This window comes from Bubalus kerabau, chromosome 1 (genome assembly GCF_029407905.1).
Source record: "Bubalus kerabau isolate K-KA32 ecotype Philippines breed swamp buffalo chromosome 1, PCC_UOA_SB_1v2, whole genome shotgun sequence".
Taxonomy (NCBI): Eukaryota; Metazoa; Chordata; class Mammalia; order Artiodactyla; family Bovidae; genus Bubalus; species Bubalus kerabau.
In genome coordinates, this window is record NC_073624.1 from 13,030,763 (window position 1) to 13,045,885 (window position 15,123).

The following is a 15,123-nucleotide window of genomic DNA, read 5'->3' on the forward strand; positions in this document are numbered from 1 at the left end:
GCCCGGCTCCTCCCAGTTACCTTGGCGGCTCAGGATGACCCGGCCATCCTGGTTGGCAGTGGTGAGAGCCTCGAGGAAGCCTTCAACGTGCATCAGCGGGGAAGCAGGCCGCGGAGACCGGTCCTCCCCCACCTCCATGGGGGCGGCAGGGGCTGCATGGAGCAGAAGAAGAGGGTCAGCGACTCCAGACAGAGGACAGAGACTGCGCATGTGAGGAAGGCCGCAGCCCAGGCTGCCCGTCCCCACTCACCCGCCGTCGCCCCAGGCTGCAGGCTCTGCAGGAAGTCCTGGAAGCCAGACAGTTTGGGCTGCTCCATGGAGGGCACCAGGACTGCCCCGTATCTCTCTGTGAAGCCAAGGAGCTGGGATGGGATGAGAACAGCAGCCGTGAGGGGAGACGGACGGGCCTCCCTGCCTGCCCACAAGCTGCCCCCAGTGAACACAGGGACAGGTGCCCTGGCGCTTCTGCAGGGCAGGAGGGAGGGGCACGCGGGGCAGCCTCGGGCTGAGCAGAGGGTCGGGTACCTTTCTGCTGATCTTGCTCTTCTCACAGTAACGCCGCACCTGCAAAAACACCCAGCCAGAGGCGCTGTGAAAATGGATACAGCTGGAGAGACCTTCCACACGCCTGGGAGTGGGCCTACCACCACCCCCAGTGCCCAGAGCCTCCTGTGGCCACGTCAGCCTCCCGCCTGGGGCCTCTCCTCTGCCACTGCCCCCATCACTGCAGAGAGGAGAAAGGGGGGACCTGGAAGCACCAGCTTATCACAGAGAACAGTGCGGCTCTCATCACAGTGACCCTTCACCCCAAGCTGACGACCCCTCTCCTGACACGAGCTGTGTGTTGTTATCGCATTGACCCTCAGGCCTCTGAGCTGCTCAAGGACAGAAGGAACTCACTTTTGATTCCTTCCACGGTCTTGATGCAGAGTCCTGCCCACAGGTGGGGAGTAATAAAGGAGCCTGGGGGTGCCTACCCCCAAAGGGGTACCTTTGATGACCTACCTTGAACAGGTTGATGTTGTCGATCTCGCTCTGGAAGAGGAAGTCGTTGATGGTCTTCAGCTCTGTCCCTGAGAACAAACATGTGGGCCAGACGTCCCCCCCGGGGACCAAGGCCTGAATCCCGGAGGGAAAGCTCACCAATAGCTGCCGCCTGCTCTTACCTGCCTGCGAGAGGCTCTGTGTGTTGGGATTTTGCTTAATGTTCCCTAAAAAATAGAGAATCAAACAGGTCAGGACAGTGGGCCTGGCCCCCGTCTTCTCCCTCTGCTCTGTAGTTATCGAGCAAGAACGTTACTGTCTGAAGGGGTCTTCTGCCCTTTATAGCACCCAAAGGACCCACTGGAGGGGGGGGCAGGATGTCCCAGGGGCCCAGAGGTCTGACCCACGTGTTTCATGTACAGCTTGAGCCTGGCGATGTCACCCTTTGCAAGGCAAGGACAGGGACCCCCCCCACCCCCATTCTTATAGGTGTGAACAGGAGTCCGCCAGGTTGCAGGGCAGAGACCCAGTGAAGAGTGCCGAGCCGAGAGATCCCCTGAAAACTCCCCTGCCCTTCTGCACTTCAGCTTCTATGGGTAAAGGCACTCAGTAAAGGGATGCTGGTGCAGAGTAAGACAAAGGAGCCTGGGGCCAGGAGCCAGGGACTCCAGTCCCTCTCGCTGGGCTCACGAACCAGCGGCCGGCCATGCCCCTGCCCCGGGCTTCAGTTACTGCCCTGAGGGTGAGCACACCTATGCCACCCTCCTTGTGGGAGCACCGAGGCCTGAGTCCTAGCACCAACAGGGTCATACACACATTTATAGCACAACATGTGATGGGTGCTGCCACCTGAGGAAAGGGCCTGGCCAAGTAAAAAGGACTCAGGACAGGAGCATATGCATCCAGGTTCTAAAAAGATCTAAGCGGGGACAGATGAGGATTCCTAAACCAACGGCTGAGACGATGCCTGCGACCGGAACCCTGGGGGTGCTGACTGGCATCTGGGGACCAGGCTCCACCAGGCTCGGGGGGGCGGGGAGGCCCCTCACCGCCTAGCACAGCCACGAACTTCTCCAGAAGATACAGGAGCTGCTTGATGTACATCAGGTTCTTGGCCTTCAGGCGCTTCCTGGAAAGGGGGAAGCCTGAGCACGTCAGTGGGAGGGATCCCAATTCCCCTCCTGGTCCCGAGTTGAGGCCTTCCTGCCTGCTGCCTTCCCAAATGGAGCACAAGCCGCAGCCAGGTCTCCCAGAAGACAGGCTGGCCAGGGCCCAAGGCCTCCACGGCCTAGTGGGATGCAAACCCAACGAACCAGGAGGTGAAGGGCATGCCGGTCCACCGCTCTGAGCCCAGGCCAGAGACACCCCGCGATGCCTCCTCTCGCAGGTAGGCTTTGGGGCACCAGGGCTGAGCGGGGCCTTCCCACCCACCTAGGAGGCAGCGTCTCACCCGTATCGTTCCATGTACTGGAGCAGCTGGCTGTGGGCCTGGCAGAGCTGGGGGAGGAGACAGCGCACGTGAGAGGGCGGAGCAGACCTGGGCAAGCCACCCTGGGCAGTGCGAGTGACCCCTGGACGCCTGAGTGTGCCAGCTCAGGACACTCGGGGCAGTTGAAATGAAGGGGGAGCTGGGGCAGACCAACATGTGGGTTTTCAAGGCCCTTCGGCTGGTGGGGCCAAGAGACGGGGGAGGCAGACTGCTGCTGGGGCATCCGGTGAGGGTCAGGGAAAAGGCCAGACGGCAATAATCACACGTAAAGAACATCTCTGCTAGTGTTTCCTGGGACGGGAAGGACACGCTGTCTGCTGAGAGAGACAGTTCAAGGCAACCCTCACACCCTGGCCCAGGTCTGTCAAGGGGAGCATCATGTGGGGCTTAAGGATCAGGAGCCAGTGGTCAAATCCACTGACCTCAAAGTCAAAATCGCTCAGTCGTGTCCAACTCTCTGCGACCCCCATAGGTTGTAGCCCACCAGGCTCCTCTGTCCATGGGGATTCTCCAGACAAGAATACTGGAGTAGGTACCTACCTATTCTCTTCTCCAGGGGATCTTTCTGACCCAGGGATCAAACCCAGGTCTCCCATGTTGCAGGCAGATTCTTTACTGTCTGAGCCACCACGGAAACCCTCAGGGACAGCACTTAACCTCCCTCAGACTCCCAGCTCTTGGAGTTAACAGGACCAGCCCGATGCAGAGTCAGAGAGCCCCGCCAACGAGGTGCAAGGCACATAACAAGCAATAAACAGCGGCTGTCAACCATCTCTAGCATCCCTCACAGCAGTGTCAACAGTAACATCCAGCCACGTGAGGACCCGCTTCTCATACGCTGCCACTCTGACCTGGAGGCCTCGGGTCACAGGCCAGGGAGGACCACGCAGAGTGCCCACCGCCGGGCTGAGCCCAGTCCTAAATCCTGCTGGGGGGTCCCAGTCTCAGCTCAGCACACGCCCTGCCCCTCAACCCCAGGCAGGCCCTGGCCTGGGAAGACGGAGGCCCACCCACCTGGGAACCTCTGACCTCCAGGCTGTGGATGTTGGTGATGGTGTCGATGAGGTTGTGGGCCTCGTCGATGACCACCACCTGGCCCTGCAGCCGGATCCCCGCTGCCTGGCGGGTGGGTGCGTGCAGCAGCATCTGATAGGGGAGCACCACCAGCTGGAGGGGGAGAGAGGAACTGAGGGGGCGGGACCCCCTTCCTCCCCAGGGGGGTTGGCCCAGCTACCTTGCAGCCCCAGTGTGCATGGTTCCACTTCCCGCCCAGAACACATGCAGGGACACAGAAGGGAGAAAGCTAGAGCAGCACACTGTGAACTGAGCGCGAAACCCTGCTGAGAAAGCCTTGTGTGGACCAAATAGGAAACAGATAAAGCTGGAGCCCAGTGGACCGCTGGCAGTCGTTGACGGGGGGAGGGGGGGGGGCGGCGTGGCTAGGACCCCAGCTGCATAGGCCCTTCTGTGCCCCTGGAAGTGGGGAGGGACCTGAGGGAGGGAGCTGGGACTCTGGCTGCAGAGCCCCTTCTGTGCCCTCAAAGCAGCCCTGGGTTCTGGTCCTGGAGCCATGCACTCGGGGAAAGTCAACCTCAGTTTCCTTATCTGCAAAATGGGCTCGATACACTATCTCACATAAAACCACCACTGCCCAACCCCTGGTCTTCACCTGGGCTGCAGGAATGGCGAACCGGCCCCCATAGTAGGGACAGGCCTGAGCCTCCTTGCCCAGGGCCACCAACTGCTCGACATCTTTCACCCCCGCCAGGACCTCGTCCCGGAGGAGCTGCAGCCGCTCGTAGCTGTAGAAGGGGCAGGTAGCCCTCGGCTCCTGCCTCCGCCTCCGCTTCGTGGGCTCCTCTTCCTCAGTGATGCTCTTCCTCTCTGAGGGGCACAGGGGCACAGGCAGAAAGCCACAGCTGTCCCAGGGCCAGGAATGGTTCTGTACCATCCAGACCCGTTCCCACGGGGCGGAGCCTATGGACCTTCCAGAACTGCTGCTTATGGTCTCATTGAAACATCCCGGCATTTTACTGTCTTTCTAGAAAAGGCCTACAAAACCATCTCTCAGCCAGGGTTTTGGGCTAGATCTGGACTAAAAGGCAGACAGGCCCCTTTTCCCCACGTGAGGCTCTTTAGGAAGGAAGGCGGGTCTGCCTTGCCCTCACTCCCACCGTTTCCCGCATCCCTGCAGCCACTCCCCTCTCCATTCCCAGCACCGCCCTGGGCTGCACGAGGGTCCCAGAGGCCTGGGGCATTGGCAGCTACCATGCTTGCTTCTCTGCATCTCCACACAGCGGTCATTGATCAGCTGCACTGAACCCAGCTTCCGCACATCCCCATTGACACACAGGTTCTGTAAGACCGAGCAGAGGGCAAGAGAAACGGGGTTGCCTGAGTGACACGGAGGGAGCCCCAAGGCCTGCCCGCCCTCCCACTTCCTTCCAGGGACCAGCACGGCCCGTCCTGCCCTGCAGCCCGCCTCGGCCCCATGGTGGTCTTTGCCTTCTGGGATGGAAACCAGTGGGATGGCACCAGGCTCTCACCTGCCGAGAGCCCAGGGAGACCAGCCGGGTGTCCTGGCCAAAGGGGCTCTTCTGTACCTCATGCACGAACTGGGCCAGCTGGGAGTGCGTCCGGCTGCAGTAGTAAATCTGCCCGGGGAGGGGGCGTCGGGGGAGACCGTCACTCCAAACACTCTGCTCAGGGAGGACGGCCGGGGCCCAAGAGGCCAAGGGAACGGGGAGGGCAGCCAGGACTCAGACCTAAAGAAGGCGACCACTCCCCATCCCCCCACAGCCAGCAGACCCCAGGCGCCCCCTGCCCCTGGGTCACACCCGGCTTCTGCCTCGGGTGCGTTGCGGGGCTTGGTCATGTCAGGAGAGGGAGTGTCCCCTCAGTGGTAACTCAGACACCAGAAGGACTCTGAGAGTCAGAGGTGTGGGGGTGGGAGTGAGGGTTCACACACACCTCCCAAGGCTCAGGGGCTGGGGGCTGGGTGGGGATAAAGCAGGAGGAGGCTGAGCTCAGTTCTCTGAGCCCCTCTGAGAACCAGGAGAGGAAAAGGAGAGGGGGCGATATCTAATGTCAACAGAGAAAACCAAGTCTTCAGTGCAGGAAGCTGGAGCAGCGTGAGAACCATACAGGGCTCCCAGCCCCCAGGCAAATGCACACTCAGACCAAGGACAGGGGCCTGCCACCACCCACCACCCCCTGGAGACAGGGGGCAGAGCACTTGCCACCCTCTGCCCACCCCCATGGAGACCTGGGCCCTTGGCCCAGAGGCTGCCCTTCGACACCCTGGGGCGCAGGCATCTCCCAGGGGCCCTGCCCAGGGAGTACCCGGAAACTTGGGGGTTGGAGACATGCAGACGAGGCTCCTGCCTCATCCGCAGACCCGGGTGGCTCACCTGGGACCCAGGACCATGTGTCTCACCTTCGTTACGTGTTCTTCATCCAGGTCATCCTCATCCACGCCCACTCTGAGAGGAAAAAACACACACACGGAGAAAGTCTTCTCAGACTTCAGTTTTTGTTTTTATCCACCCAGAAATTCAATGTTTTTAAAAGGCATTAGTGTGCATTGCCTGAGGCTCTGAGAGAGGAGTTATCAACAGGGCCAGCCTCCTGGTCCGTGGAGGGCTGTTTGGGCAACTCTGGGATTTAAACCACAGGCCACCCAGGACAAAGTCGGCATGACCCCCAGGAGAAGCTGGATGTGGGAGGGGGCAAAGCACATCCTGTGGGTCAGAACCAGGGTGGGGCGTGTCCTCAGAGGCTTGCATCTCAGGATGCAGGGCATCGAAGCCACAGAGGCTAAGCTGCAGGATCAGGGGCCTGGCTGGACCCTGAGGTACACTTTCTGCTTGAATATTGACAAAGTGCACTCGAGTTCTTTACCATGTCCCCCAGGGGCCTCTGGGCAAGGAGCAGGAGAGCAGGCCAGCAATCCAGGGATGGGTAGAAGGGCTGTGGGGCACTAGCTGCTCCTGTCTCCCCAGGGCAGGATGGGGTGTGGAGAGCAGCCTGGCACCTTAGCCCTGGGTGGGGTAACAAGTGTCCGTTCTTGTCCAGGTGCTGAAACCTGCGGCTCAGGGCAGGCCTTTGATTACCAACACAGAAAGGCCCCAGGGCCAGGTGGCTTCACCGGTCAATTCTACCAAATAAAGAAATAATGCCAATCATTCTCAAATGCTTCCAAAAAACCGAAGAGGGGGGATCAGTCCCGAACTCATTTATTTCATGAGGCCAGTGTCACTCTGATACCAAAGTCGATAATGACACAGAGGAAAAGAGAATTGCTGGCCAAGATGCCCACTGACTACAGACACAGAAATCCTCAACAAAAACATCAGCAAACCAGCATGTTAATGCATCATGCTTCATGACAAGTAGGATTTATCCCTCGGATGCAAGAATGTGTCAATATAAGTAAATCAATAAATGTCATTAATCACTTAGTGGAATGAAAGAAAAAAAAAATTATATGATCATCTATCTCAATAGGTGTAAGAAAAGCATTTGACAAAAGTCAACATCTGGGGCTTCCCTGGCGGCTCAGTGGTAAAGAATCCATCTGCCAATGCAGGAGACACGGGTTTGATTCCTGATCTGGGAAGACCCCACATGCCGCGGAGCAACAAGCCCATGCACCACGACTGCAAAGCCTGTGCTCTAGAGCCCAGGAGCTGCAACTACTGAAGCCCGCACACCCTAGAGCCCGTGCTCCGCAACGAGAAGCCACGGCAATGAGAAGCCCAAGCACTGCAACCAGAGAGTAGCTCCCGCTTGCTGCAACTAGAGAAAGGCCCACACAGCAATGAAGACCCAGTTCAGTTCAGTTCAGTCACTCAGTTGTGTCCGACTCTTTGTGACCCCATGAATCGCAGCACGCCAGGCCTTCCTGTCCATCACCAACTCCTGGAGTTCACCCAGACTCACGTCCATCGAGTCAGTGATGCCATCCAGCCATCTCATCCTCTGTCGTCCAATTCTCCTCCTGACCCCAATCCCTCCAGCATCAGAGTCTTTTCCAATGAGTCAACTCTTCACATGAGGTGGCCAAAGTACTGGAGTTTCAGCATCAGCATCATTCCTTCCAAAGAAATCCCAGGGCTGATCTCCTTCAGAATGGACTGGTTGGATCTCCTTGAAGTCCAAGGGACTCTCGAGAGTCTTCTCCAACACCACAGTTCAAACGCACCAATTCTTCAGCATTCAGCTTTCTTCACAGTCCAACTCTCACATCCATACATGACCACTGGAAAAACCATAGCCTTGACTAGATGGACCTTTGTTGGCAAAGTAATGTCTCTGCTTTTGAATATGCTATCTAGGTTGGTCATAACTTTTCTTCCAAGGAGTAAGCATCTTTTAATTTCATGGCTGCAGTCACCATCTGCAGTGATTTTGGAGCACAAAAAATTAAAGTCTGACACTGTTTCCCCATCTATTTCCCATGAAGTGATGGGACCGGATGCCATGATCTTTGTTTTCTAAATGTTGAGCTTTAAGCCAACTTTTTCACTCTCCACTTTCATCAAGAGGCTTTTTAGTTCCTCTTCACTTTCTGCCATAAGGCTGATGTCATCTGCATATCTGAGGTTATTGATATTTCTCCCGGCAATCTTGATTCCAGCTTCTGTTTCTTCCAGTCCAGCATTTCTCATGATGTACTCTGCATATAAGTTAAATAAGCAGGGTGACAATATACAGCCTTGATGTACTCCTTTTCCTATTTGGAACCAGTCTGTTGTTCCATGTCCAGTTCTAACTGTTGCTTCCTGACCTGCATACAGGTTTCTCAAGAGGCAGGTTAGGTGGTCTGGTATTCCCATCTCTTTCGGAATTTCCCACAATTTATTGTGATCCACACAGTCAAAGGCTTTGGCATAGTCAATAAAGCAGAAATAGATGTTTTTCTGGAACTCTCTTGCTTTTTCCATGATCCAGCAGATGTTGGCAATTTGATCTCTGGTTCCTCTGCCTTTTCTAAAACCAGCTTGAACCTCTGGAGGTTCATGGTTCACATATTGCTGAAGCCTGGCTTGGAGAATTTTGAGCATTACTTTACTACCGTGTGAGATGAGTACAAATGTGTGGTAGTTTGAGCATTCTTTGGCATTGCCTTTCTTTGGGATTGGAATGAAAACTGACATTTTCCAGTCCTGTGGCCACTGCTGAGTTTTCCAAATGTGCTGGCATATTGAGTGCAGCACTTTCACAGCATCATCTTTCAGGATTTGAAAGAGCTCAACTGGAATTCCATCACCTCCACTAGCTTTGTTCGTAGTGATGCTTTCTAAGGCCCACTTGACTTCACATTCCAGGATGTCTGGCTCTAGGTCAGTGATCACACCATCGTGATTATCTGGGTCGTGAAGATCTTTTTTGTACAGTTCTTCTGTGTATTCTTGCCACCTCTTCTTGATATCTTCTGCTTCTGTTAGGTCCATACCATTTCTGTCCTTTATCGAGCCCATCTTTGCATGAAGTGTTCCCTTGGTATCTCTAATTTTCTTGAAGAGATCTCTAGTCTTTCCCATTCTGTTGTTTTCCTCTATTTCTTTGCATTGATCACTGAGGAAGGCTTTCTTATCTCTTCTTGCTATTCTTTGGAACTCTGCATTCAGATGCTTATATCTTTCCTTTTCTCCTTTGCTTTTCACTTCTCTTCTTTTCACAACTATGGTGGAGAGATCTGACAGAATGTGGTCCACTGGAGAACGGAGTGGCACTTCAGTATTCTTGCCTTGAGAACCCCATGAACAGTATGAAAAGGCAAAATGATAGGATACTGAAAGAGGAACTTCCCAGGTCAGTAGGTGCCCAATATGCTACTGGAGATCAGTGGAGAAATAACTCCAGAAATAATGAAGGGATAGAGCCAAAGCAAAAACAATACCCAGCTGTGGATGTGACTGGTGATAGAAGCAAGGTCAGATGCTGCAAAGAGCAATATTGAATAGGAACCTGGAATGTTAGGTCCATGAATCAAGGCAAATTGGAAGTGGTCAAACAAGAGATGGCAAGAGTGAATGTCGACATTCTAGGAATCAGCAAACTGAAATGGACTGGAATGGGTGAATGCAACTCAGATGACCATTATATCTACTACTGCGGGCAGGAATCCCTCAGAAGAAATGGAGTAGCCATCATGGTCAACAAAAGAGTCCGAAATGAAGACCCAGCACAGCCAAAAATAAATCAGTGAAATTTCTCTTAAAAAAAAAAAAAAAGCTAATAGCTCTAAAAAAGTAATCAATGTTCTCTCATGATAGAAATTCTCAAGAAACTGCAGAGAAGGAGCCTACCTTAACACAATGAAGGCCATTTGTGACAAGCCCGCAGGTCACATCACACTCAGTGGTAAAGGCTTTTCCTCTAAGATCAGGCACAAGGGGACCCACTCTCACCCCTCCTGCTCAGCACAGTACTGGAAGTCCTAGCCAGAGCAATCAGGCAAGAAAAAGAAATAAAAGGCATCCAATTTGGAAAGAAAGAAGTGAATCATCTGTTTGCAGATGACATGATTTTATATGTAGAAAACCATGAAGACATGACCGAAAAACTGTTAGAACTAATAAACAAATTCAGTACAGGAGAAGGTGGCAGAGGATGAGTTGGTTAGATAGCATCACTGACTCAATGGACATGAATCTGAGCAAACTCTGGGAGACAAAGGACAGAGGAGCCTCGAGTGCTATAGTCTATGAGGTTGCAAAGGCTCGGACATGACTTAATGACTGAAAATCAACAACTGGCATAAAAGCAGATGCACAGACCAGTAGAACAGAACTGAGAGCCCAGAAATCAACCCCTGTGTATACACTCAACTAATGTGAAAAGGGGACCAAGAATACCCAATGGAGAAAAGGGTCTCTTCAACAAATGGTACTGGGAAAACTAGATATTCACAAGAACAAGAATGAAATTAGACACATATCACATACCACTCACAAATTAACTCAAACTTGATTAAAGACTTAAGATGTAACCCCTGAAACCACAAAACTCCCAGAAGAAAACACGGGGAAGAAGCTCCTTAACGTTGGTGTTGACAATGACTTTTCTGAATATACGAGAAGTATAAGCAACAAGCAAAAGATAAACAAGAGGGACTACCTCAAACTATAAAGTTTCCAGACAAAAGAAAAAAAAAAATCAACAAAGTGAAAAGCAAACCTATGGAATGGGAGAAAATATTTGAAAACCATCCATCTATTAAGAGGTTAATTTCTAAAATATATTAGGAACTCCTACAATTCAATAGCAAAACAAACAAAAAAAACCCCATATTTTAAATGGGCAGGGGAACTGAATGAACATTATTCCAAAGCAACATACAAATAGTCAACAGGTACGTGAAAAGATCAAATCCCTTATCATTATACATATCCCTTATGATTATACAGAAGTGACAAATAGATTCAAAGGATTAGATTTGATAGACAGAGTGCCTGAAGAACTATGGACAGAGGTTCACAGCATTATACAGGAGGTCGTGATCAAAACCATTCCCAATAAAAAGAAATGCAAAAAGGCAAAATGGTTGTCTGAGGAGGCCTTACAAATAGCTGAGGCAAAGTGAAAGGCAAAGGAGAAAAGGAAAGATATAACCATCTGATACAGAGTTCCAAAGAATATCAAGGAGAGATAAGAAAGCCTTCCTCAGCGATCGGTGCAAAGAAATAGAGGAAAACAATAGAATGGGAAAGACTAGAGATCTCTTCAAGAAAATTAAGAGATACCAAGGGAACATTTCATGCAAAGATGGGCTCAATAAAGGACAGAAATGGTATGGATCTAACAGAAGAAGAAGATATTAAGAAGAGATGGCAAGAATACACAGAAGAACTATACAAAAAAGATCTTAATGACCCGGAAAACCACGATGGCATGATCACTCACCTAGAGCCAGACATCCTGGAATGGGAAAGTCAAGTGGGCCTTAAGAAGCTTCACTATGAAGAAAGCTAGTGGAAGTGTTGGAATTCCAGTTGACCTATTTCAAATCCTGAAAGATGATGCTGTGAAAGTGCTGCACTCAATATGCCAGCAAATTTGGAAAACTCAGCAGTGGCCACAGGACTGGAAAAAGTCAGTTTTCATTCTGATCCCAAAGAAAGGCAATGCCAAAGAATGTTCAAACTACTGCACAATTGCACTCATCTCACACGGTAGTAAAGTAATGCTCAAAATTCTCCAAGCCAGGCTTCAACAGTACGTGGACAGAGAATCTTCCGGTTGTTCAAGCTGGATTTAGAAAAGGCCTCTGCCAATATCCACTGGGTCATCAGAAAAGCAAGAGTTCCAGAAAAACATCTACTTCTGCTTCACTGACTACACTAAAGCTTTTGACTCTGTGGAATCCAACAAACTGTGGGAAATTCTTCAAGAGATGCGAATACAGACCACCTTCCCTGCCTCCTGAGAAAGCTGTGTACAGGTCAGGAAGCAACAGTTAGAACCGGACATGGAACAAGGGACTGGTTCTAAACTGGGAAAGGGGTATGTCAAGGCTGTATATTGTCACCCTGCTTATTTAACTTCTATGCAGAGCACATCATGCGACATGCAGGGTTGGATGAAGCACAGGCTGGAATCAAGGCTGCAGGGAGAAATATCAATCACCTCAGATATACAGATGACACCACCCTTATGGCAGAAAGTGGAGAAGAACTAAAAAGCCTCTTGATGAAAGTGAAAGAGGAGAGTGAAAAAGCTGGCTTAAAACTCAACGTTCAGAAAACTAAGATCATGGCATCCAGTCCCATCCATTCAGTCAGTTGCTCTGTCGTGTCACTCTTTGCGACCCCATGGACTTCAGCACACCAGGCTTCCCTGTCCATTACCAACTCCCAGAACTCACTCAAACTCATGTCGATCAAGTCAGTGATGCCATCCAACCATCTCATCCCCTGTTGTCCCCTTCTCCTCCTGCCCTCCATCTTTCCCAGCATCAGGGTCTTTTCCAATGAGTCAATTCTTCACATGAGGTGGCCAGAGTATTGGAGTTTCAGCTTCAGCATCAGTCCTTCCAACAAATATTCAGCATCAGTCCTTTCCTTTAGGATTGACCAGTTTGATCTCCTTGCAGTCCAAGGGACTCTCAAGAGTCTTCTCTAACACCACAGTTCAAAAGCATCAATTCTTTGGCACTCAGCTTTCTTTACAGTCTAACTCTCACATCCACATGACTACTGGAAAAACCATAGCTTTGACTAGACAGACCTTTGTCAGCAAAAGTCTCTGCTTTTTAAAATTAAAATGCTATCTAGGTTGATCAAAGCTTTTCTTCCAAGGAACAAGCGTCTTTTAATTTCATGACTGCAGTCACCATCTGCAGTGATTTTGGAGCCCCCAAAAATAAAGTTTCTCACTGTTTCCATTGTCTCCCCATCTATTTGCCATGAAGTGATGGGACCAGATGCTATGATCTTAATTTTCTGAATGTTGAGTTTTAAGCCAACTTTTTCACTCTCCTCCTTCACTTTCATCAAGAAGCTCTTTAGTTCTTCTTTGCTTTCTGCCATAAGGGTGGTGTCATCTGGACCATGTTTTGTCAGAACTCTCCACCATAACCCATCCGTCTTGGGTAGCCCTACATGGCATGGCTCATAGTTTTACTGAGTTAGACAAGGCTGTGGTCCACACGTCCAGTCCCATCACTTCATGGCAAATAGATGGGAAAACAATGGAAACAGTGACAGACTTTATTTTCTTGGGCTCCAAAATCAGATGCAGATGGTGACTGCAGCCATGAAATTAAAAGATGCTTGCTCCTTGGAATAAAAGCAATGACCAACCTAGACAGCATATTAAAAAGCAGAGACATTACTTTACTGACAAAGCTCCATCTGGTCAAAACCATGGTTTTTCCAGTAGTCATGTATGGGTGTGAAAGTTGGACTATAAAGAGAGCTAAACACCGAAGAATTGATGCTTTTGAGCTGTGGTGTTGGAGAAGACTCTTGACAGTCCCTTGGACTGCAAGGAGCTCAAACCAGTCAATCCTAAAGGAAATCAGTCCTGAATATTGATTTGAAGGACTGATGCTGAAGCTGAAACTCCAGTGCTTTGGCCACATGATGCGAAGAGCTGACTCATCTGAAAGGACCCTGATGCTGGGAAAGATTGAAGGCAGGAGGAGAAGGGATGACAGAGGATGAGATGGTTGGATGGCATCACCGACTCAATGGAGTTGAGTTTGAGCGAGCTCTGGGAGTTGGTGAAGGACAGGGAAGCCTGGCATGCTGCAGTCCATGGGGTTGCAGAGTCAAACAACTGAGCAACTGAGCAGAGCTGAACATGAAAAGGTGTTCAACATCGCTGATCAACACAGAAATGCAAATCAAAACCAGCATTTCTAGTTCACTCAGGAAATAATAGCTCACCAATTAGAAACCTATGAGCGTAGACCAACAGAAGCCTTAGGTTAAGAAAAATTCAGCCTGACGATAACTCAAGGGCTTACCTCACAAGCCTTACACAGCTTGACTTGGTGCTAGAGCCTGAGACTTAGAGTCAGACCAGTGGGGTTCAGATCCCCAGCTGCTGGCCTTGGCCCTGGCCTGGCACCCTGCTGGACCACAGTGCCCTGAATGCAGAGCCGAGATGCAAATACCACCGAGAGGAGGGAGCTGCCCGAGCTGGCAGAGAAAGGGCTTGCCGCTGTGGGCATCCTCCATGCCATGAAGAGGGGCCTCACTGCAGAAGAGGGGGCCCGCCTCTCGGGGTGGAGGAAGGAGCTGCTCCCTGGAAACCTGCGCAGACCCAGGCAGGGCAGTGGGTGGAGGTGATGCTCTTACCCACTGGGCACTCCTTTCTCCTCATCGCTCTCATACTCTGCGAGGACCAGCTCTTCCTCTCCAGAGGCCACCTGCTCAGGCTCTGTGCCTGCGGCCAGCATCTCACTGCTGAGCCGGAGCAGACGCTCTGTTTCCTCATCTTCCTGTCTCTGTGGGGCAAAGAGAAAAAAACCTTGGTGCTGGTGCCCCACCCCCAACGAGGCAGCATCAGGCGGCCATGGCCAAGGGCAGTGCGCCCGCCATTGACATGGGCCTCAAGCGACTGGTGCCAATGGCCCAGGACCAGTCCTTCAGCTCAGGCTGCCCCGCTCCCAGGGAAGGGACCGAGGGCCCGTCTGCTCACCCCGACCAGCCGCGCGGGCAGACGCCGCCTGGACGTGGTCCCAGGGACCACACTCACCATGCGCTTGGCCGCGAATCGGAGCTTCGTGTTGTGACGGATCTGCTGCAGACGCTCTTCTCGCTTCTTCCTCCGGACCTGCTCCTCCTGGAGTGGGGAAGCCAGAAGGGAGACTCCTGCAGGAAGCCCCAGAGCAGGCCGCTTCTGGAGCCGGGGTGCCCCAGTCCAGGGCTTTTCGCCTCTGGGTAGCCTGCCCTGCCCTGCTGGCCTCCAGTCGGCTGCAGCATGGCCAGCAGACCCTGAGCCCCCAGGCTCACTGTAGAAAGGACACACTCTCCATCCAGCATGGCCCTTAAGGGGTCCGGTGCCAGGGAAGCCAGGTCCGTGCTGCCACTGGCAACAGAGCGGTTCCTCTCCCAGCAATGAAAGGAACTGCTGGTAAAGAACCCACCTGCCAATACAGGAGACCCGGGTTTGATCCCTGGGTTGGGAAGATCTCC

At 52.1% G+C, this 15,123-nt stretch overlaps 1 protein-coding gene across 2 annotated transcripts in view; it reads right to left on the reverse strand.

The window, feature by feature from the left end:
- The window catches only part of DDX11 (DEAD/H-box helicase 11), a 34,430-nt gene that overhangs the window by 6,558 nt on the left and 12,749 nt on the right, over nt 1-15,123 (reverse strand). The window contains exons 4-17 of one of the 2 annotated variants that reach the window (XM_055568398.1): nt 14,684-14,770; nt 14,284-14,432; nt 5,910-5,955; nt 5,020-5,127; nt 4,742-4,829; nt 4,143-4,357; nt 3,488-3,640; nt 2,435-2,481; nt 2,034-2,113; nt 1,167-1,211; nt 1,006-1,073; nt 526-564; nt 251-362; nt 21-152 (exon numbers count right to left, since the gene is read on the reverse strand). In XM_055568398.1, coding sequence (XP_055424373.1) covers nt 21-152; nt 251-362; nt 526-564; nt 1,006-1,073; nt 1,167-1,211; nt 2,034-2,113; nt 2,435-2,481; nt 3,488-3,640; nt 4,143-4,357; nt 4,742-4,829; nt 5,020-5,127; nt 5,910-5,955; nt 14,284-14,432; nt 14,684-14,770 — 1,369 coding nt within the window. The remainder of the gene's footprint in view (nt 1-20; nt 153-250; nt 363-525; nt 565-1,005; nt 1,074-1,166; nt 1,212-2,033; nt 2,114-2,434; nt 2,482-3,487; nt 3,641-4,142; nt 4,358-4,741; nt 4,830-5,019; nt 5,128-5,909; nt 5,956-14,283; nt 14,433-14,683; nt 14,771-15,123) is intronic. The other variant, XM_055568408.1, reaches the window with a different exon arrangement.